Here is a 22,523-nt window from a genome sequence, read left to right as displayed (position 1 = left end):
TACCTGCTGATAAACATGCATTGAAATGTCTAAAAGCAAATAAAGTCTGTGAAACATTTTCCAAGGTATGCATCTAAAAGGAAAATGATATTCTATAAGCAGACATTGAACTACTGTCATAAACCATATACTATTCCTATCACGGACACGAATTGAAAGTAAAAAAGCAAGGTTATGAATGGTTGTTCAAATTAAAGGGGTGGTTGACTCTTTATGGTTCGTTTAAAAAACATTTTACCTTTATTCTAAACAGCCCTGTCCCTTCTCTGAGAAACGCACTGATCATTTCCTGCTTTTATCAAGCCCCTCTCTCAGAAATATGAAATTGGCTTTGATTGTTTAGCTAGCCCAGTGTGTTGTGATTCGCTAAATCGCCTCTAGTGCATCAAGAACCTGTATAAGCATGGCTCTTAATAGGATGGGGTTTTTTTTGTTGTGGTCTCATACTTTTAGATAAACCGTTATTTGTAAATGCTACTGCTTCTGTTAGCTTTTAATATACGGTTTTATCCTGATTAAAGTTTTAATACAGTACAGCAACCGCACGGCAACCCATGTTTAACGCTTCTCATAGCTGTGTGAAAATAAGTCTATAAATGGAAGTTCATTGCTGGAGCTGAGCTCAATTGATGTCACAAACCAGGGAAGTAACTCATTGTAGTCCCTATGAGCCATTTTTGTAGGCATTAAACTGCCAGAATTTCAGCATCGCAACTTTGCAGATATTGTTTATGTTCAAATAGCAATACACACTAACTATCGTTAAAAAAGTGAAATCGCAATCAACCACCCCTTTAAGAAAATTTTCAACCATCAGTGGACCTTTATTTTAATCGACCAGACGGTCTTAACTAATAAATTTATGTATACTATCATTCAATAGTTTGGGGTCAGTAAGACTTTTTTTCCCCATTCAATTTATCCATTTCTGAAAATTAAACATTTGTTCGGTTTACACAAGCAATATGACCTATTTCGTAACAAGTCCCTTCATGTGAATGATTGTTTTCCAAAATTAACCCATATTCCCCATTAAAAATGGTCCTTGCTCTTTCAATGGGGGTAAGCGGGTGTTTGTTGTCAACAGTTCAGAAGACGTTAAATAAAGTGCGCGCATCTGTAATAAAAATGTCCTTCACACGGCTCCGGGGGGCTGGGGTGAATAAAGTCCCCCTGCAGCAAATCCATGCATTTTTGTAAGACAAATATCCAGATTTCAAATGTAATAAACACTTTTTTTTCTTACATCTGTTGACTGTGGGACGCGGGAGATTGAAGACGTCACGTATGCGTCAAACTCGCACCTCTGGGAAATGTAGGAGCAAAGGAAACAAAGTTTAAGTTAATTCGTGACCAGCGTTTTGCTCTCTCTCCGCGCTCATTACTAACCACACAGTGCTAACGAACAACAACATCCGCCTTCACAGCCGTGTGAGGGACATTTTATTAAAGTTTTAATACAGTACAGCAACCGCACGGCAACCCATGTTTAACGCTTCTCATAGCTGTGTGAAAATAAGTCTATAAATGGAAGTTCATTGCTTGAGCTGAGCTCAATTGATGTCACAAACCAGGGAAGTAACTCGTAGTCCCTATGAGCTAGTGATGCGCGGGTCGGGGTTTTTTCCAACCGGCGGGTCCCGCTTTTATGAAATTATTTGGCCCGCCCCAGCCCGCCCCGCAAATAAAAATAAAATTTCTTCAACCGCCCCGACCCGCCCATCGGGACACACAGAAGTTACGTTGCTACTTATATCTTCGTATTGTAACCTTATCAAAGAACCTAATAAAATATGAAAAATATCTATTCCAGATATTTAATAGGCTATAGGTAATTGCACTATGATGGTTCGTTCGTGAACAAATCTTTTAGGTGAACGAATCATTCTCGTTTAGGTAATCCACTGACCATAGACAGTAAAAGACTCATTTCTCATTCAATGAAGTTCTTCCCACAGCAACGTGCGAGCGCGGCGCTATTAGCAGCGCATGCGCAGCTCGTGAACAGCTGTGAACTGTTTCATCCTGTCAAAAAGAGTTACTCAAGATGTGACTGAGCATGTGACTTGTTGAATGTAGTGAACGAATACGATATTCTCGTAGGTGAAAGAGTTGAATGAACTGATACATCACGTTCGTGAATGAAATGAATGAGAGTATACAGGGTCAGTCGGCCAAGCATGTTAATCTCGATCAGCAATCAGCAGATATAAAGCGCAGTCATAGGTGCACATATGCTTGTTTTTATATTTGGAATACAGAACATAACTTCACGTTTAATCCCCAGGGGGGGGGGGGGTTAATAAAGTCCCCCTACAGCAAATCCATGCATTTTTGTAAGACAAATATCCAGATTTCAAATGTAATAAACACATTTCTAACATCTGCTGACTGTGGGATGTGGAAGATGGAAGACGTCATGCTCGCACCTCTGGGAAATGTAGGAGCAAAGGAAACAAAGTTAATTCGTGGCCAGCGTTTTGCTCTCTCTCCGTGCTCGTCACGAAACACACAGTGCTGACGAACTACAACATCCGCCTTCACAGCCGTGTGAGGGACATTTTATTAAAGATGCGCGCACTTTATTTCACGTCTTCTGGACTGAAATAAAACACAAACACCCGCTCACCCCCACTGAAAGACATGGAAGAGCAAGGACAATTTTTCATATAACTACGACTGGATTATTCTGAAAGAAGAAAGTCACATACACCTAGGATGCTTCGAGGGTGAGTAGAAGATGAATGAATTTTCATTCTCGGGTGAACTAACCCTTTAATGACAGCCACCATTTCCACTTTAATCACACAACAATTCATATCCTCAAATTAATGTCTCTAAATAATCTCAAGAGCTCAGATGTTTCTGTTTTTGGTAGTTACAGTCAGGAACATGTTCATTATCAACATGAGCATCTCAAACTGGCTCGATCGGCTGTACCGAGTTTGTAAAGCAATGAAATACCTGTGCATAATGAGCTGGATGGAAGAGGATGATTTATTAGACGGGTGAGAGTAAAAGCCGCCCCTGGGAAAATGGGTGAGAACCCATCTACTCATGTCTGTTGTCAAAGGGAAACCCTGCCACCCCGCCACATGACACGGCCTCCGTTTAAACAGACGCATTCCCCCCAGAGCTGCCAATCACATGAGACCTACCACCACCAGCCCAGCGCCAGCTCTGATTGGTTAAGGTACTTTATATGCAAATTTGACAGTGCATTATTGATGGGAGAAAGTCTTCCGCCCTCTCCGTTCCCGCTGGAGTTTAAGCTGTTCTTCTATGGAAGTACAATGTGCAAAGGTGAGTTTGGGACAAGACTACCTGTTTGGGATAGTAGTTTTGGGATAAAAAGTTTGAGGTCAAAAATGATTTTTTTTTAAAAAAGGAAGTTATTACATTTATCACAAATTCTAAATTTGTATTTTTTGTTTTTGTTTTGTTTTTTACTTTCTATTAAAAAAAAATAAAAAATCCTGAAAAAAAAAATCATCATGGTTTACAATCAGCACATTAATGACTTCTGAAAGATCATGTTATTCTGAAGACTGAGGTAATGTCTAATAAAAAAAAATTAAAATTTTTTATATATATATATATATATATTATATATATATATATATATATATATATATATATATATATCTCAGCTTTGCCATCACAGGAATAAATTACATTTTAAAAGCTTATATTACTGTATTACTGTATTCATTTTTGATCAAATAAATTCAGGACTGATGCGCACAAGAGTCATTTTTGTACAATCATAGCAATGCATATACAAGCTTTTTATATTTTTTCCTTATAAAAAAATTAAAACATTACAAAAGCATATTTTTTCATAAAATATTTCTAGCAAATAAAAAAGATATTGATATTTTGTTTTTATTCATTTATTTTTACATCATTTTCTTTCCAATAATAATAATTTGTAACAAGTTATAGCCATAGCTTCATTAACTCATAAAATCGCACATTTGGAAAATGATAACATGAGATGCTAAATATTACTGAGGTGTCATTTTTAATGCATTTTTATTGCGGTTTTCAATACTTTCATAAGTCATCTTTAAATCGTGTTAGTCATCAAGTAATCCTGGTATATAACAGTATGTTGGTGACAAACCAGCAGAATTTGCATCACAGAAAAGCACATTTTAAAGTTGAGGCATAAAAATGGATGTGCAAGATCAAAAAATGATTTTCAATGTTGCCACGAAAGGGCAAGTGATTGTTACTAGTGTTGTTGACTTGCCAAAAATCTCTCACACTGACTCCAGGCCAACAGGTCATCCTCACTGTAGAGCCCTGGACTGACTTCAAATAATCAACTTTTGAAGAATACAGCAATCAGATACATGTTTGTGTATAAATAAGGCCCGAGAGATTAAGAACGATGCCCAGGGTCAGCAGAAGTCAGCAGGGACAGCTGATAGGAACAGACAGCAGAGGGAGGGGTCAGAGAGACCCTTTAAAAGGTCACTCGGAAACGCGCTGTAGCTAAAACCATCAGGTAGACAACAAAGAGGATCCTACTTAAAGCAGACACACACCCATCCCACCCCCCAAACCCAGTGTAATGTATTCTGCCGCATTTTCATTCCCATGCTGAAGTCACAGAACTGACAATCAAGCACCTCCTTAATCATCTACCAATAGGACATCACACAGAAGCCTCTATTAATCTGACATTTAACTCCTTTTCAATTATAATCTTAGAAAATCGCATTTAACCACCACACATCTAATCCAATTTAGAACAATGCAGGTCATCAGCAGCCTAATCTCTCTGACTCCATCTCCCTGCACCCCATGGCTCAATTCTGATGATCTTTTATTAGTTTTTATTGTTTATTAATGATCATGCTTACGGTCTCCTCTGATCTGCATGCAGGTGACATTCTGCACTTTCTCTCTCTCTCCATCTCTCTCATGCGCCCTCGCTTTCTCTCTCTCTGGCTCTCTGACAAATTGCTGCCTATGCAGATAAAGAGAGCAGGAACAGCCTGGCATTTTCCCCCCTCCATGAAACATCCCAACTCCTCTGTGTCTTTAATGAGAATAACCGATAGAAACCAGTCCAATCATCTGTCTGGGTGGCTCTGGGGGCTGTGCATGTGTGTTTCTGGGTTTCTTTTGTCTGAGAGCTGTGTGTGCACCTTCACAAAACACAAAGAGCAAACGTGCTTGGGAGACCGTCTCTTCTCAGCCAGGGCTGGGCGTTACCTTTGTCCTGTCTTGCATTTTCATTTAGTTGATTAACTTTGCTTTCATAATAATAATAGCTTTTGGGTGGGTGAGAATGAAAGGGGCTTTTTATTGCTTTGGAGTGTGGACATTTGTAGAGTGACTTTATAGGCAAAGTTAGCTTGTTAGCTGCACCGCTGTATAGCGAGCTGTAAATTGTCTAAATTAAGCGTGTAGGGGGTAAAGTCTTTTACAAATCATTAACTTCAGGAGCAAGTCTATTTCTAATGGTGTGCCAAGGGAATCCGAACAGCCTGGGCATTCTTCACCTTCAGGTCAAAGTTCACAGAATGGTCTTGGGGAGGAAAACAAATAGCATATTAATATATGGGTTCATCACATAAATACACATGTGCGTATTTATGTGCCTTCAGAGGCACGCCATGCTGTTTTGTCAAGCACTGAGGCACTAAAATATGAATACAAATGAATGTCTTTCTCTGAGACAGTTTAAAGCATGCATGAGAACGCTGGGGCAACATTTGCCATCCTGAGCTTGTAAAAAAGGTTCCTGTAAGGAGATCGGTCCCTTCTGCCAGCACTGAGGATCTTCGAGGCTGGGTTATGGGGAGGCTTTTTGATACCAGGGCCATTTAAAGCTAATCCAGTTAGCAAGCCAACCCTTCCTGTCCGACTCTTCAAACTTTCCTTCTCATCTCAGCAAGTCAGCTGCTGGTGTCCTTCTGATAGGCTCAATGCTATGGAAATGTTGGCAAGTCCAAAACAACTAACCTGAGCCTGAAATGGCTTTTGCATAGTAGATACTGTAAAAACTCAATGAATCTCATGGAGTTAAATGCATTTAATATCAATTGGACTTCTCACAGTGCTTTTTCTACAATGAATCATTCAGCAAAAGGAAAAAGTGAATGTAGCATCAACCAAAGAGTGAGACCGTCATGGTATTTCCTGAGCATAAATGATTAATTATGTGACAATGTGATTGTTTTGCATGTACAGCTGGAATGAGTGATAGTCCTCCCAGTCTCGTCTAATTCAATCTGCAATTAGTTCTCCCCTCCTTTTTCCATCTTCCATGTCTTTCTACCCATATTTAGTGAGGCAAGGACACCAACATGGCTCCAAACACAAAAAGAAATCATTTGAGGACTTAAATTTATAAATAAAAGAAGGAATGCTGCCATGGAAACTGATCAAGATCTGCAATACTAAAACTGATTTAGAGAGAGAGAGAGAGAGAGAGAGAGAGAGAGAGAGGAAAAAAAACAGATACACAATTTTAAAGCTAACAGATATATATTTTGGGTATGGATTTATGTGTGTTCTATAATAATAATAATGTAAATTTAAACAAAATAAAACTGGTTTGAAAGATTCAAGTGCATGCTATTTCAGTTTTTTTCTTTGCAATGTTTTATCAAAAAAAAAAAAACAGAACCACTTTCAACCATCAAATCAATACCTGATAGATAAAATCAACTCCCATCTGACATCTATAATTGAATACACATTTTTACTCTGAAAAACATTTTGCTGCAATTTTACAGTATATATTTCAAAGGCTATTACACATTAAGGTAGCAACAGGAACTGTGTAACGAACCTGGTTTGTAGTCTTCTGTTCGATCGCCACCAGAGTTTGCCTGTGCTTTGCATTGACTCTTGCACCACACAGACTGTCACAGATCACACTGGACTACAGTTCCCACAATGCATCTTGCTGATTACATGCACATCTGAGGCCAATAAACATGCTCTACAAAAGGCTCTCTCTCTTGCTCATCTGGACCGAGTGTTGTTAGCGTTTAGCGCTTGAGAGCGTTAGCTACTTTGCAGAGCCATTTACCTTTCTGAGTTTCATTCTGTTTCTTAGCTTTAATTCTATCATTCTAGATCCTGACTTAGTTCTTAGTTCTTAGTCTTAGTTCTACTATTCTAGTTATATCTTGTCTAAGCTTTAGTTGAATCATTCTAGTTTCATCCCGTGCCTTGACCTTCTGCCTGTCTTAGTTTTACCTCCCTAGTTTTGACCCTATTAGAGATTGATCAATCAAGGGGCAGACATCACCAATGGATGGCCCCATTGGACTACCCAATTGGATATTGTTCGCAGATTGCAGATACACGCCTTCCTATGCATCACTCTTCGTCTTGTATTCTCTGTTCCTGTTTTCCAGTGTCTGATCTTAGCTTGTATTACCATGTGGTCTAATAAAGCGTTGCATTTGGATCCGCACGTTTCCTGTTCTGTTGGCTCCGTAACAAACTGTTATTCACAGACAGAATCATAACCGCACATTCAGAGCTCAGGAGCCAAATTCTCACACATCCACTACACACACACACACACACACACAAGGTCAGAGGGTCTATCTGGGCCCTTATAAGAGGAACACTGACAGCTGTCCGTCACATCAAAGCCCTTATTTCTCACGTCTAACAGATGTCTGAGCATGTTTCATGAGCTTTCTGTCTTTGACCACCTTCCCTCGGTCCACTGGGATCAAGATCTTCCTAAGGAAGCACACTGTATCATTTCAACACAGAAAGATGAGTGTATTGATAAGAGTGCCGTTACCTGACTAAGGCATGCAAGCCTGCATACTTCTACAGAGATCATTTGCCCTCAAACACACACAAAAACACACCCTGTGAGGTCCCAGTGAGGATTAACATCTTGCAAACCGTGAGCTTCCTCTGCAGAATATTGATCGAGCAGGAAAAATCGGCCATGAAAAGGGAAAATTCCAACACTGACACACAAGGTATACATGCATAATCATTCCAAAACACACTTCAAGCATCCATCCAAAGCACACTATAAAGGAAAGGCCAGATTTTGAAAAATATTGCGTGTACGGATGTGATCGAATCACTGGAAGTACAAATAGACAGTTTGATATCGGTGTCTGTTTGTGATTTTACACCCTAGTGTCAGCCACAGGCTAAAAAACATAAAGCATTCTATTACATGAAGACGGGCTATGATCAATGATTCTGACAGGACCTTTATTGATCCAGAGGAGAGGGAAGCTATTTCTGCCTGCCGATGCCCCTTTCCCTCCCTGAAGAGCAGCGAAACCAAATCTGCACGCTCGGTTACCACCCCTGCCCATTATTCTACACACGGCCCAGAACAAAAGCCAAAAAGAGGAAAGAAACAAGACCTTCTCTCTGAAGCATCACTCATCTATCTGTCTGCACAAGCTTTAAAGATGAAATACATCATTTCTTCAACGTTCAAATCATGTTGTTTGGTAAAATCACTTTAATTACTAAGTGAAAACACTTGGAATCAATATTTTTATGTGAGGATTGATCCTTTCAATACAATGTCAGTATCGCAAGTATGTATTTATACTTGTTTCCTCAATTACACCTCCATGATTTAGTCACCAGCTTAAACAATTTTAAAAATGTAAATAAATAAAAAGATGTGTAATTTACTAATAAATGCTATTATACATTATCCCATATACTAGCATACATTTTAACCTTTTAATTTAAGATTTAAAAACTTAATATTGAAAAAGGTCAAAGGTCAACTTCCCACTCACTCCCAAAACCAACTTTTTCAGTCAGAGGATGAGAAACAGGATGGAAAAAGGACATAAATCACTCAATTTTGAATGTTGTTTTTCATCCAAAACATACTAAAATATTATAAATCACACCTATTTAATAATAATAAATAATAATAAAACATTCACACAAACTGAAATATTTAAAGAGTTTTTTGTTTGAATTCTGATGGTTATGATTTACAGCTTAGGAAAATAAAACATTCAGTATCTGAAAAAATTTGAATATTTAAAGATCAATAAAAAAAGATTTACAAATGTTCAAGATCTCCAAAGCAGGTTTAAGTATGCACTCAATACTTGGTTGGGGCTCTTTTTGCACAAATTACTGCTTCAAATCTGCATGGCATGAAGTCGATCAGCCTGTGGCAACGCTGAGGCGTTACTGAAGCCCAGGTTGCTTTGATAGCAGCCTTCAGCTCCTCTATTGTTTGTCAGATGTTACTGATCTTCCTCTTCACAATACCCCATAGATTCTCTGTGAGGTTCAGGTCAGGTGAGTTGGCTGGCAATCAAGCACAGTAATCTCATGGTCAGCAAACCACTAGGAAGTGGTTTCGGCGCTGTGGGCAGGTGCTAAAAGTCCTGCTGGAAAATGAAATCTGCATCTCCATAAAGCTTGTCAGCAGATGGAAGCATAAAGTTTTCCAAAATCTTCTGGTAGATGGCTACATTGACTTTGGACTTGATAAAACAATGGAGCAACACCAGCAGACGTCACCCCAAATCATCTCTGACTTCAGACACTTCATACTGGACTTCAAGCAGCTTGGATTCTGTGCCTCTCCAGTCTTCCTCCAGACTACAGACCTTGATTTCCAAATAAAATGCTAAATTTACTTTCATCTGACAAGAGGACTGTGGACCACCGAGCAACAGTCGAGTTCTTTTTCTCCTTACCCCAGGTGAAATGCTCCTGATGTTTTTTTCTGGTTCAGGAGTGGCTTGGTTCTAGGAATGTGACAGCTGTAGCCCTTTTCCTGAAGACGTCCGAGTGTGGCGACTCTTGATGTGCTGACGCTGGCTTCAGTCTACTCCTTGTGAAGCTCTCCCAAGTTTTTGAATCGGCTTTTCCTGACAATCTTCACAAGGCTGTGGTCATCTGTTACTTCTGCCCCTTTTTCTACCACACTTTTTCCTTCCAGTCAACTTTCTATGAATGTATTTTGATAAACACTCTGTGAACAGCCAGCCATTTCCGTGTCTTACCCTCCTTGTGGAGGGTGTTGATTGTCAAGTCAGTAGTCTTCCCCATAACTGTGGTTTCATGTTCTAAACTAGCCCAAAGGGTATCCAGTATTTATACTCAATTTAATCAACCTAATCAAGCTCAAAATGGAATATTCTAATTTTTTGAGATACTGAACTCTTAATTTTTCTAAGCTGTAAATTGTAACCATCAGAAAAAAAAAATAATAATAATAAAAAAAAAGTTTGTGCAATGAATCTAGAATACAAAAAAAGTTAGCTTTTTTTAATTAAATTACAAAAAAAAAAAAAAAAAAAAAAAGACATTTTCCATGATATTCAAATTTTTTTAGATGCACCTGTATGCCTGACACCTGACTCATAGTGGAATGATGCTTTACATTTTTAGTCTCCTGTGTTTTTAGTCAAATTAACATACATTCTGGGCCAATAATATAATAACGTTTGACCGATGAAAATGGTTTTAAAAACCAAAAAAAAAAAAGTTTAAGAAAGTTTCATAACTTTTCTAGTGACAACGCAATAGCACACCTGTGATAGTTTAATGAATGGGTAGATGACATGAAGCGGCTGGAGGTTAGCTGCATTCAAAAAACATGACGCACATATCCTACATATAGCTCCCGTTCGGGGCATTTTGTCCACAAAATGATAGGAGCACATATTTTAATATTTCACACAGTGGGGAAGTCGTGGCCTAACGGTTAGAGTCGGACTCGCAATCGAAGGGTTGTGAGTTCGAGTCTCAGGCCTTAATTCCTTAAGATTGTCTCAACTGAGACAGTTGATTCAAAATCAACTGAGTGTGTTGCCTGAATGACGAGTTAGCTAATTGGTTGTAGTGAACCCTAGTAAAATTAAACTAAACTAAATTAGATGTCTCAGGGGATATTTACATTAGACACATTAGCTCACGTATTCAAAAACAGACAAGAGTTCAACAAAATGCAGACATCTAAGTTTTCTGATTTCGGTCTCAATAGCACAGTATGTTAATTAAAGTAATTCAAATATATATTTTTTTATAAAATCTGTGACATGACATCCATGTGCCTTATTGTTAGGATCAATTAGCCATAGTTCACTACTTCACTTCTGCACTGGTGGCAAAAACCTTGAAAAGCAAATGGCCCAGAGTGGTCCATTTATCGATGATAAAACCACAGCTAGCTCATCACATCAATAGCTTATGGGGGTTACTATACTTGCTCTGCTTCCTGAATCAAACACGTGATCTCTTCCCTCGTTTTCTGGGGTACTCAAGGAAAAACATCTAAACTTTTGTGTAGATAGTTACTTGCTTAACTGATATTCTGCTAGTGCAACTACTGGGCAGAGTTTTTGAGTTCCTCTGATATTTCAGTCAGATAGAGTGTGGGGTGTGTGTGTTTTTTAGCAGAACGTCAGTAGAGCCATTAAATAAATATTCTGGCATTTTTTCTATTCACTGAAGTGTCTCATGTTCCTGTGAAGCACAAAAGCCTTTGATACTAACTCCTGCCGAGATCAAACAAAAATATACGCTTTTCTTTTTTCCTTTGACATAGTAGTGTTTTTCTCTGTGAGACATGCAGCCCTGCTGGAACTTTAAAGGGAGTCATTTCTTGACAAATGTTGACAATAAAAGGCTTGTTTTATAGTCTTTTATGGGTTTAAAATATCTGTCAAGGACAAGCACACAGAATCACAGGGATGTTCGTGTGAAGTAAAATAATTAAATGGAGTCACAGATGTCCTGATGTCCTCTCTCACTGTTAAACTGACCATCAGGACTGTATAGGACTTGTAGAGTATAAACCAGATTACGCTGCAAAAAATACCACTCAAAGAATGCTGATATCTGAGATGACCTCACTTCCTGTAAGCTACACCGTGAAGCAATGGCTTTATCCAGGTCAGCAGAGACGACTGGCATAGCCGTGCAGTTTGTGACCTCTGCAACCGATCTCAGTCCTCTCTTTCTGTTTGCTCTGACCAACTGATGTCTTCCAATGCGGCTATTGTCTTTAAACGACCTCTGCTACTGATCCAGTCATCCCTGTCTGCAGTGTCCTAGCCTTTCTGGAAGCAGGAACAAAAGGGGCACGATCAATCTAGTCTGTCAGGTTGGCTCGAGCAGTTTGATTGTGGGTGGAGACTGCAACAGAAGACCAAGTTGCTCAGATTAAACATTACTGAAAGGAAAAAAAAAAAGGGATGATGATCAAGATTTCCCATTTCACAGGCTGATTTGAAGGGAGCAAGCAGCGACCCAACAGAATTCATGAGCATGTGACGCACAAAGCCTCATATGGAGGTCAAACCCAGCATTCAACAGACACATGGATTACTGTGGGTCCCACTACAGCTATTCTCCTCTAATCCAATCAGTCACAAATCTAGCTCCACAATTAACCCCTTTCCCTGCCCTTTCCCTCCCTGATTCTACTCACATTTGGCGCTTTGAACCATTTGAACCCTTAAAACGGTCCTGCAGATGTCACAGCGAGTGCTACCAGGACCAATTCTGTCCATGAACCTTTTCTCAGTTTTAGTTAATTGCTTAAGGTCATTTCGTGATTTCAATCATCATGCAGTAACCAGTATCATCCTGAACACCCCCAACCCCCAATTTATTTTTTTATTTTTTTATTACAGATCTGCATCATTCACGTGGGTCATGATTTTAGGCCGAGAGGATGACATCGCCTGAAAGTTGTCTCACAAACCTCATAGCTACAACATTACATATTTGAAGTTCGTCAAGAAACTGACTTTGTCAAGAGACTGAAAGTGACTTTGGTGTCAGTTTAATTGGTAACTGCTCAGACTGATTCACCAAGTAAATCAAGCCGTTTTAGACCGACGAGTTCGTCTGTGACTCATCTCTGAATCACTTTGACCAATTCATTAAAAAAAAAAATTACCATCTTATGGGAGTCATTTGTCCTCAAACCAAGCAGCTTTCTTTTGGTCAGCGGATATTTGCGTGACCACCTTGAATCGGTTGTGAAAGCTATGATGGGAAATTTTTCGCCTTTGTGAAACTCCTGATCATGCAAATTCCTATCAAAATGACTGGATTTTGAGTGTGAAGTTTTGTAGAGCACAGGTAAATGTAACCTGATCCATCTACATAATTGGTAGAATGCAGATGTCAATCAGCCAAATCTGAAAGGTTTTTTTTTTAGCAGCGAAATCACCCTTAGGTCCACTTTTAGACTTCAGGTAAGTAACGTTAAAGCACAGACAGCACAGCAGGGAGGCCTGACGTTCAGCAGGATGAGCCTTACATACAGCGAAGCACCAGAAAAGTGCAGAACAGCAGAGAGGACATTGGGGAGCCTGTACTGTATGTCACATCCTATATCCCAGCCCCCAGGTCTAAGCACATGTTGCCCAAGAGGAAACGAGCCGTGAAAAGACAAGAAATTACACTGTGGGGGACCCATCATCAGGTGAACATCTCATTGGATAGAATGATGCTCACATGGGCTGTAAGAAAAAAAATATTCCAAAAAAAACACTGCGTTTTGGCACTTGGATGTAATGACAATAGATTGCTCATTGGCACAGATGCACAGAGATGCTCAGAAATAACTAAGCTCAAACCAGCTGCAGCTACTTGGGCAATCGTAATGCTTAGTCAAATCAAAAACAGCCTGGAGAAAATATAAAGACATTTATTTGATACGTAACGTCATTTGCAACCCATTTTATTCCTGTAATAAGACATATTTCTGAAAAAGGATATTCCAAAAGAACAAAATTAGGACAGAACATGATTTGTCCATCAGGAATTGATTAGAGAGTGAAGAATTGACGCCATGTATATTACAGTATGTATACTATACAACTAAAATTTGGGGTAAGATATGTTCATGTTTTTAAAATAAATCTCTCAAGCTCAGGCTGCATTTATTTGATTAGTCAAATACAGTAATACTGTAAAAATATTACAATTTGAAATATTAAATGTGATTCTTCAGAAATCATTGTAATATGCTGAATAAAAGTATACATTTAAAATAAACTGACTAAACGTTTCAATAGAGTATATTAAACATGAGGGCTTCGTGACATAATGGTTTAACAATTACAAAAGACAAACATTTGCTCTTTAAGAATGCTTATTAAGAAAGTAAATAGTGTCAATTTTAATTTCATGTTGACTAAGACATTGCTCGCCCCATCTGCAGTGATGTGAGAACAAGTGGCTGTACAGACCCATGGGACACTGAAACAGTGGAACTGAGAAAGACACGCATCAAGGCTCCAGATGGGAATTTTGATGCACCTTGTAACGGCTGGGGAAGAGCAGAGGATGGTACAGACCCTTTTAGAGAATGGAGCAACAAAGAGACAGTCATAGAAATACCACAGAGACAATACCAAGAACAATAGATTCAGAGAAACAGAGCTGAGAGAGGACAGAGGGGGAGAGAAACAAGGGATGCAAGCGGGAAAAAAGGCAAGGGAGAGGATGAGTTCGACTATTTAAATGGGGGAGGGAGATCCTTGTGGGCCGAACATCTTGACTTTAGGGAGGAATTATTGCTCATGGAGCTTCCCTTCTGCTGGACAGGCTGATGTTGGGGTCAGAAAAAGTGATTTATTTTCGTAGGCTTTATCCTTGTGAAGCTCTGGCAGAAGGCAGAGGATGAGAAGGCGGTTTTAAAGCTTGAAAACTTCGTTAAACCTCTGTGCTCTTAATTTCCATGGATATTAAACTTAAAAACCAGAAAGAGACATTTAAATAGCCATATGAAATGTGCGACTGTATACAGAAAAAAATGGGGTTGTGTGTCATTGCTAAAAATGGAGTGATACAGAAAAAGAAGCAGAACAAGGAGTCACAGAATAAGGATTAGAAAAATGTAAAAAATAAATCAATAATTTAAATAAAAATGGAAGAATAAATGTGAATTTTTGCATTTGACAAATTCAGAAGAGCAGATGAGAAGGAAACAACACTGGAATAACTGCCGAGCAGTCACAAAACTTAATTCACACAAACACTACAGCCAAGCCAGAGCAACCTGAACTTTTTTCTTTCTAGAAAAAAAGTTCAGGTTGCTCTGGCTTGGCTTAGTTATCAAATCAAAATGGTTTAATTATTTAATATCCTGCTTCAACTGTGTATATTGTATAAGCATATAAGGTAAAAACAAAAATAAATAAAACATTATGCTAGGGTTACCATAAGTTACCATATATAAATATAGATTTATTGTTATTTAGCATAATTCATGTTAAAAAAAATACAGATTAATTTATCCATATCTCATTTATGGAAATGGTCTAGAAATATCTTACCCTTCCAAAAAAAAAAAATCTATAATTTATATTTTCAAATAGCTAGAATTATGGCATGATGTATGAACGAATTCAAGCACAGATTGAGGACCACAACGTCTCAAACATCAGAAACGTGTAGGTGTGTATGAGTATATTTCAGATGTTGTGTGCAATTTTTGTTGTTTATACATATCTGCATTATGACATTAACAAGCAGAAGATCTTAAACACAACTGACAGTCCTGCATAGGCTATTTCTATGCCATGCGTTTACTCGAAAGTGTTCAATAAAACGAACAAACTAAACCAAAAAAAGTAATAACACGCTGCTGTCAGCATGTATGCATTATCAATAATACATCAAGCGTGTAAAGCGCATATTTATCAACAAATGACAGCCACGGCTAAAATACTTCAGAAATAAATACTGCGTGCTGATGTCAATCTACATGTGTGTTACTCCTGTTGCCAAGGTTTCGCGATTGCGGCGCGCTAAAGACGTTAAAACAACACGACTTCATTCCGTCTTCAATACTGTTAAACTTCACCAGCAAACGCGTCGCGTGTTTGTACAGCTTCAACGCCACGGTAAACACCGGCAAGGTCGTTTTAACTGTTCAACTTTAAACATACACGACATAACTCCGTATTAAAAGCCTAATTGGGAAAATAAATAAACATAACGACCTTCCCATACGCTATTTGCAGCACTAACGTTAGTCTGCTGAGGGGAGATCTATAACAACCTGCCATTTAAGATAATTAATTCTAACTGAATCCTTACCTTCATTGGCGGACGCAATTTGTTTTTAATATTCTTCTAATATCCCCCTTCTTTGCAGAGCCCCTCTCCTCTCCACTCTATCCGTTTAATATTGCAATAATATTGCTGCGGTCGCGACTCTCTCCAGCGACCAGCCCTGAAGACGGGGGCGGGGCCGGGGCGCTGACGTCACGCGCCCGCTATGAGTCCTGTACAGTGAGGTACAGAACCACCAAAACCCACTTCACAGCGGTTTACATCCCCTCCCCGCTTTTTCTGCCTCCATCTTCTCTACTGTAAATGCAACATTTGTGCTAGAAATCCATATTCATATAAAATCATATTTGCTAAAGCAAATCCACATCAACTTTTTATTTTAAAAAGAAGCAAAATAATTGTAGATTAATTCCATATGACCACTGTCATATATATATATATATATATATATATATATATATATATATATATATATATATATATATATATGAAAAACCAAGAAACACCACAAAGAATCAGACTAGTTCTTTCTATTCTAATACATCAATACAGTAAACTCTCCATCCTAATACTGCCCTCAATTGCCCAGTGAACATCTAAGAGCATGAACATACACATATTTTGATTTGAGTCACTAATGGAGCCCTCAGGAGAAGCACATATATTCAAAGGAATCAGGAAGTACAATTCTGGCTCATAACGCAAACTGCACATACCAGTGTTTAGAGGCAAAAGTCTGGATGTTCTATTTAAACTGACTTTAGGAAATAGATTGACAATATAAATGCAAGAGGACTATGCAAGTCATTGTCTTAAGTCGGTTTAAATACTGTGTGATTGTGGAATGTCTATTGTAATGTTTTTTTTTTTTTTGCATACTTTTTGTTGCCATTAAGTAAAAATTAAAATTAGAAGAAATCAAAAGCAGCATGAATAGATAAAAATCAATCTGTCACTGTGACAAATGTCCTTGAGGATTTCAAATAATTTTTCACCCATTTCCACTGAATTGGTATATCTGGAATAAACTACCAAAACATTACAAAGCAACTTTGTTCAGCTAGTTGGATTGTTAGTTAGCAGAATGAATTGCTTGGTAAATCTGCCACCTACAGACAAAATGGCACAATACAGCTTTTATAAGAACAAATGACACATTCACATTAACTCGCACTGACTTGCCATCTCTGCCATATTAAATTTAGCAGTGACACTGATTTTTCAGTGTGACAATGGAAAAAATAAATGTAACATTTACAAATACCGCAGGTATTTTTTTCAGCAAAGCCAACTACCACTTAAAAGAAAACACGGATTTTCCATTTAATGCCAGTAAGAATGTAGATGTAATAAAATCTATATTCGGTTTTCTATGTGACTACAGTAGGCCTAATTATATATAGAATATTTGAGAATCTCACACCTTTCCCCAGAGAGAGAGAGAGAGAGAGAGAGAGAGAGAGAGAGAGCGCTAAAAGAGGAGAGAGAATGAAATTAGTTTCTTGAAAAGGAGATACACCAAATGGGGAAAAAAAGGCCATAAACGATAATGAACATTCCCCCTCTCCTTAATCTCCTCCATCCCCCCTCCGAGAGCCGGGAGTCTGCAGCCTGCAGGAAGGATGCTACTAATTTCCTTCTTTATTGAATTGAGCTGGACACATGTGTCCTGCTGGGCCGAGCAGCCTCCTCGCCACATCCTCTGCTCTCACTCCTATGCTCATCCAACGACCTCTTTGTTAATTATTCTGCCTAACTGAGCCATTCTCTGTGTTTTTTCTTTTCTTTTGCCATTTCTATTTCTCAGCACTTAAGTCTCTTTCTTCCTCTGGCTTTCTTCATCTGCCTTTGGTACATTCTGCAAATAAAAGGTACAAAATAATGAAAAGTGGAGGTTAACCTTCAAATGACTGTCGCCAGCTTAAGACTTTCAAATCTAATTATACAAAATGTTTAATTTTACAAATGAATACTTTTATTCAGCAAACACACATTTAACTAATCCAAAGATTGATTTCCATTTGAAACTTTCCATTTATTATAGGATCGTGAAAAAACATGCACAGTTTAAATTAAATATAATATTAAATAGAACAACTGTTTTCATCATTGATAGTAATAGTAAATGTTTCTTGAGCATCAAATCAGCATATTAGAATAATTTCTGAAGGATCCTGTGACACTGAAGACTGGAGTTATGATGCTGAAAATTCAGCTTTGCATCACAGGAATAAATAACATTTTAACACATATTCAAATATAAAAGTGTCATTTTAAATTGTAAAAATATTTCACAATATTCTTTTATTTGCTGTATTTTGGATCAAATAAATGCAGCCTTGGTGAGCACGAGACATAAAAAGCTAGCTTCATACTGTAGCATATTTTTATTGACAATGCCTCTTGTGCTTTCAGCTCATCATCCACTTCTCCTGTCATGCCCCACCCAAAGAGACCACAACTGCAGTAGGACATTTCACACATACAGACATTTCCTGTCTGCTCCCAACTATTTTCTCAAAGCGAACACTCTCACACAAAGAGTGAAATCAGGGATACATGAAAACAATGTATGGATCCAAAACCTCCTGTCCTGAACATCATGAGCTTTTATATTAGGACATTTTATGTAAGAGACTCTTGGAAGAATTTTACAGTATAGAAAGCAAACAAATGCAGTGCACAGGCACATTCTATAATAATGATATCACACTGCAGCATTTCTGGTCTTGCTTACAGTACACAATAACAGAAAAATGGAAGCAAAATTTGGAGTTTAAAGAGATATGCATGTCTAATGAAATCAAAAACACCAGGCGAGACCAGTATGAATTCTGGTGTGGACTGGTTTATAGTGGTTAGTGGAGTATAAGTGTGCGATGGGCAAGCTAACAAAAATGTGTTTTTGAAACCTTCTGAAAGCATCATTTTTGAACGTTCTCTTAAATGTTCAAAATGTCCAGTTTTTTAACTCAAACTTTTAGTTATTGTCCTTGATGTGAAGAATGGGCCTTTAGACTAAACATGATGATCGCAAGCAGTGTCTACAGAGTTGAAAACATTTCATTATGTGTACAAAACTGAGGTTCAAGACTGTAAAGAACGGTTCACCTTTCTTCATTAGATCAGCACTTTACCGGTTTTCTCACACCTCAGCTAATTAGCCAGCTGCTTATAACACCTGTATTAACAAGAACAGAACTAACCACCATTCCTTCTAAATACTACAGCACACAAACTCCCATCCACCCACAGCTGGCCTATGTGCCAGCGTTCACATTACTACACATTATAAGCAGCAGCAAGTAAAACACCTTCTGTCAGTAATGCACAACGCCCACAATGATGTCTGCGGTGCCATCTGGATGGACTGAAATGAGACTTGGCCGTTTACACGCTGAATGTATGTCAGTCAGTAAACATGTAGAAATGTTAGAGAAGACTGCTGTACCTGCTCGTTGTTATTCATGCACTGTAGTTTCTTCTGTTTCAAGTAGGTTGTCGTGAGGGGCATGTTGTAGTCTATGAGGTCGGCCATCAGAGAACATGGTTGGTTATTCTCTGAGAAAGCATAAGAGATTTATAACAGTGAGGCCATACAAATATGATCATGACTGGAAAAGTTAATAATTCTGTTGTTGTACCTGATTCATATAAAGTGGGAGTACAGTAAATGTTATTTCTCTAAACTGTCTCTAGAGGGCAGTATCTGCCCTAGTGTTTTCTGCAGGCACACTTCTGCCTCAGATTAATTGCAAACAAAGGCCTTATTATAAAAAAAAATAAATCATATGCAAATTGCATAAATATGCATAGAGGAATGGTTAAAAATTTAAATCCACTCTCCGCCTACAGCGGTTATATTTTCCTCCAAAGCCACTGTACCGATATCCTGTGAATGTTTGTGTAATGCTTCTGATGTTGACAATAATTATGCCCGATTTGTGTAGCATCTCGTTGTGCATTTATGCACACATATACACACTATTTTAAGTGCACTGTCAGTATATGGTCCTCCTGAGTTTCATGTGGTCTAAAACATAAGGAATTCCTAACAATTTCCTTTAGACTTCATGAACGTGGAAGCATTTTTAGTCACATAACAGCCTTCTCGTTTATGGATTTTATCAGCTTTGAGTTAAAAGAGCCATGAAGCAAGCCATTACCTGCTGATAATCTCACGCACACATACACACGGTAATGGATGAGCTGTTCGCCGTGTATTGATCACCCTCAGTTTCTCATTTCATATGGATTTACCACAACAAACTAAAATAAATCCTTAAGGAGCTAGATCACCGCGAAAACCAACATAATAACGGTTAAAGACAAAAAGGATTTTCAGATGATTTCCAGTTTTGTCAGAATGCTAAAAAGGCAGGTTTAGGGTCATTATTTTCATAATTACTTTCGATGTCTTTGAAGCATGGTAAAACATGGTAACTTTTAAAGTAATTTTAACTGAAACCTGTATATCATGTATTTAAAATAAATGTATAATTATTTTGTAAAGAGGTTATCATTTAGTATAATATATTATCTTTAAATTTAATATCAAATAACACTACAGTAAAAAATTATAATTAAGTGCTTTAAATGCGCTTTGGTTTGTAAGTCAACATCAAAATAAGCATACTTCTTTAAAGCCTGGTGAAAGATCATTAAAAACAATGATTTCAAATGTACTTTGATGTAAAAGGTTTCATTCAACATCATTTTCTATTAAGTACACTTCAGTGGCTCTTTATATCAGTAATATTAGATTATCAGATATGTGGATAAATGAGACGATATCTACCACAGTCTGACTGTCAATTAAAGACAGAGCGAGTGTACAGTAATTAATAACTCTGAATAATTCAGCACTGAACTTTCCTACGGCCGGCTGGAGGGAGGGTTGGGGGGGCTCTGCGCACCCCCATGGGCAAGAAGCCAATTAGCTGCTCTTTTTATGAGCAACACCCAACCTAAACCCAACGCTGACACAACGCTTTGACAGTTCAGGCCCGGGAGGTGTTGTCTATCTGTTAATCTCAGCGAGCGGGACGTTTGAGGGCAGGTCTTCTGATTAGAAACCCGCACTGCAGGGGTCGGACTAACTGGGATCGCAGTTTCACCAAATTGTCCAATAACTGAGTTTTATCCATTTATTTTTTTTCGTCCTAGTGAAAATTTCCCAATCAAAATCTCACCCCCAATGGATTCCACCCACAATCACTCGCTCTCTCTGTAGAAATAAATCTGGATTTAGAGGCATTTTCTTTGTTAAAAGGCCTGTAATTGGGCTAATTGACTAGCAGGACACTGCAGTGACTGCAGCCTAATCAAAGAGTGTTGAGGTGTGTGTGTGTGTGTGTGTGTGTGTGTGTGTGTGTGTGTGTGGGAGGAGGTGTGGCCAGAGGTGGTTTCAGTAGCTTCAGGCTGGTGCGATGGGGGAAGCTCGTTACAGGGTGAGCCAGGGGACAAAAGGGACGAAAGGGGATTTTCTTAAAAGACATTATCTTAGTTATCCAATTAAGTTTCATGGGTTTGAATATGTATAAAGATATGATAATGAATGCTTTCTACCTTGCCGGCCCTTTGGAAGCAGAGTCAATGAGATGTTCGCAAACCCCCTTTGGAGTTCATGCCTAAAGCCATACCCCTTACATCTAATGTATTACAGGTTAGCCTGTGTGTATGTGTGTGTGTGTGGTGTTGGTACGATACCTTTAAACTCTGCACCACTGGGGCTGATGTGCATCCTCTTCTGACATTCTCCACAGCTCATCAGGAAACGGGTCACCGCCTCTCTGGGCAGGAACGCATATGTCTCCGCTATCTGACACACAAGCACAAACCGGATTAAACTTCACACATCAGGTTAAACTCGTTTAGACTCACTGATCCTTCAAACCTAAACTCTGAGTAGCATAGATTTCAGATTCAGTAGAGCCAAAGCTTTTTTGCTTAATATGTTAAAATGGTTTCAGATAAGAAATGATAGCAACAATTTAACATATGGAAAGAAAATGCAAAAAATAAATAAATAATAATAAACCCTGTAAACCCCTTGGACTATTTGTTTATTTCTTCTTCGAATAAGGTTTACAAGGGTTGTGCACAAGTATAATCATCTTGTGCAGCTGAGATTACTTGATGTTAATAATCTTGATTTTTAATATACAGTACTGTATGCTTAAATTTTCACTGATTAATGTATTCAATATTTTCGCTTTACATTTTTTATTCATTTACATTTTAATTTTGGGGCATTTTGTTTGGACAAGTACTTATTTAGCTGCTATTACCTAAAATGTTAAAATCTTGATTATTCTTTATGCAAAATATTCATTCATTTATGAGTTTATTCATTTCATTTTTACATTTCATTAAATGTTTTGCAGGGGATTGCACAAGTAACCATATAGCTGTTGTTACTCAATGTGAAAATGGAAAATAATTATTTATTCTTTCATTTTTCTAGTGAAGTGCACCATCCATATATT

At 38.1% G+C, this 22,523-nt stretch overlaps 1 protein-coding gene across 3 annotated transcripts in view; it reads right to left on the bottom strand.

The window, feature by feature from the left end:
- LOC132129421 (nucleolar protein 4-like) overlaps window positions 1-22,523 on the bottom strand; it is a 97,328-nt gene that overhangs the window by 57,997 nt on the left and 16,808 nt on the right. For all 3 annotated transcript variants that reach the window (XM_059541007.1, XM_059541008.1, XM_059541009.1), the window contains exons 3-4: window positions 21,745-21,856; window positions 19,487-19,596 (exon numbers count right to left, since the gene is read on the bottom strand). In XM_059541007.1, coding sequence (XP_059396990.1) covers window positions 19,487-19,596; window positions 21,745-21,856 — 222 coding nt within the window. The remainder of the gene's footprint in view (window positions 1-19,486; window positions 19,597-21,744; window positions 21,857-22,523) is intronic.

Source organism: Carassius carassius, chromosome 46, assembly GCF_963082965.1.
Source record: "Carassius carassius chromosome 46, fCarCar2.1, whole genome shotgun sequence".
Lineage (NCBI taxonomy): Eukaryota > Metazoa > Chordata > Actinopteri > Cypriniformes > Cyprinidae > Carassius > Carassius carassius.
This window is presented reverse-complemented; position numbering and strand designations above follow the sequence as displayed.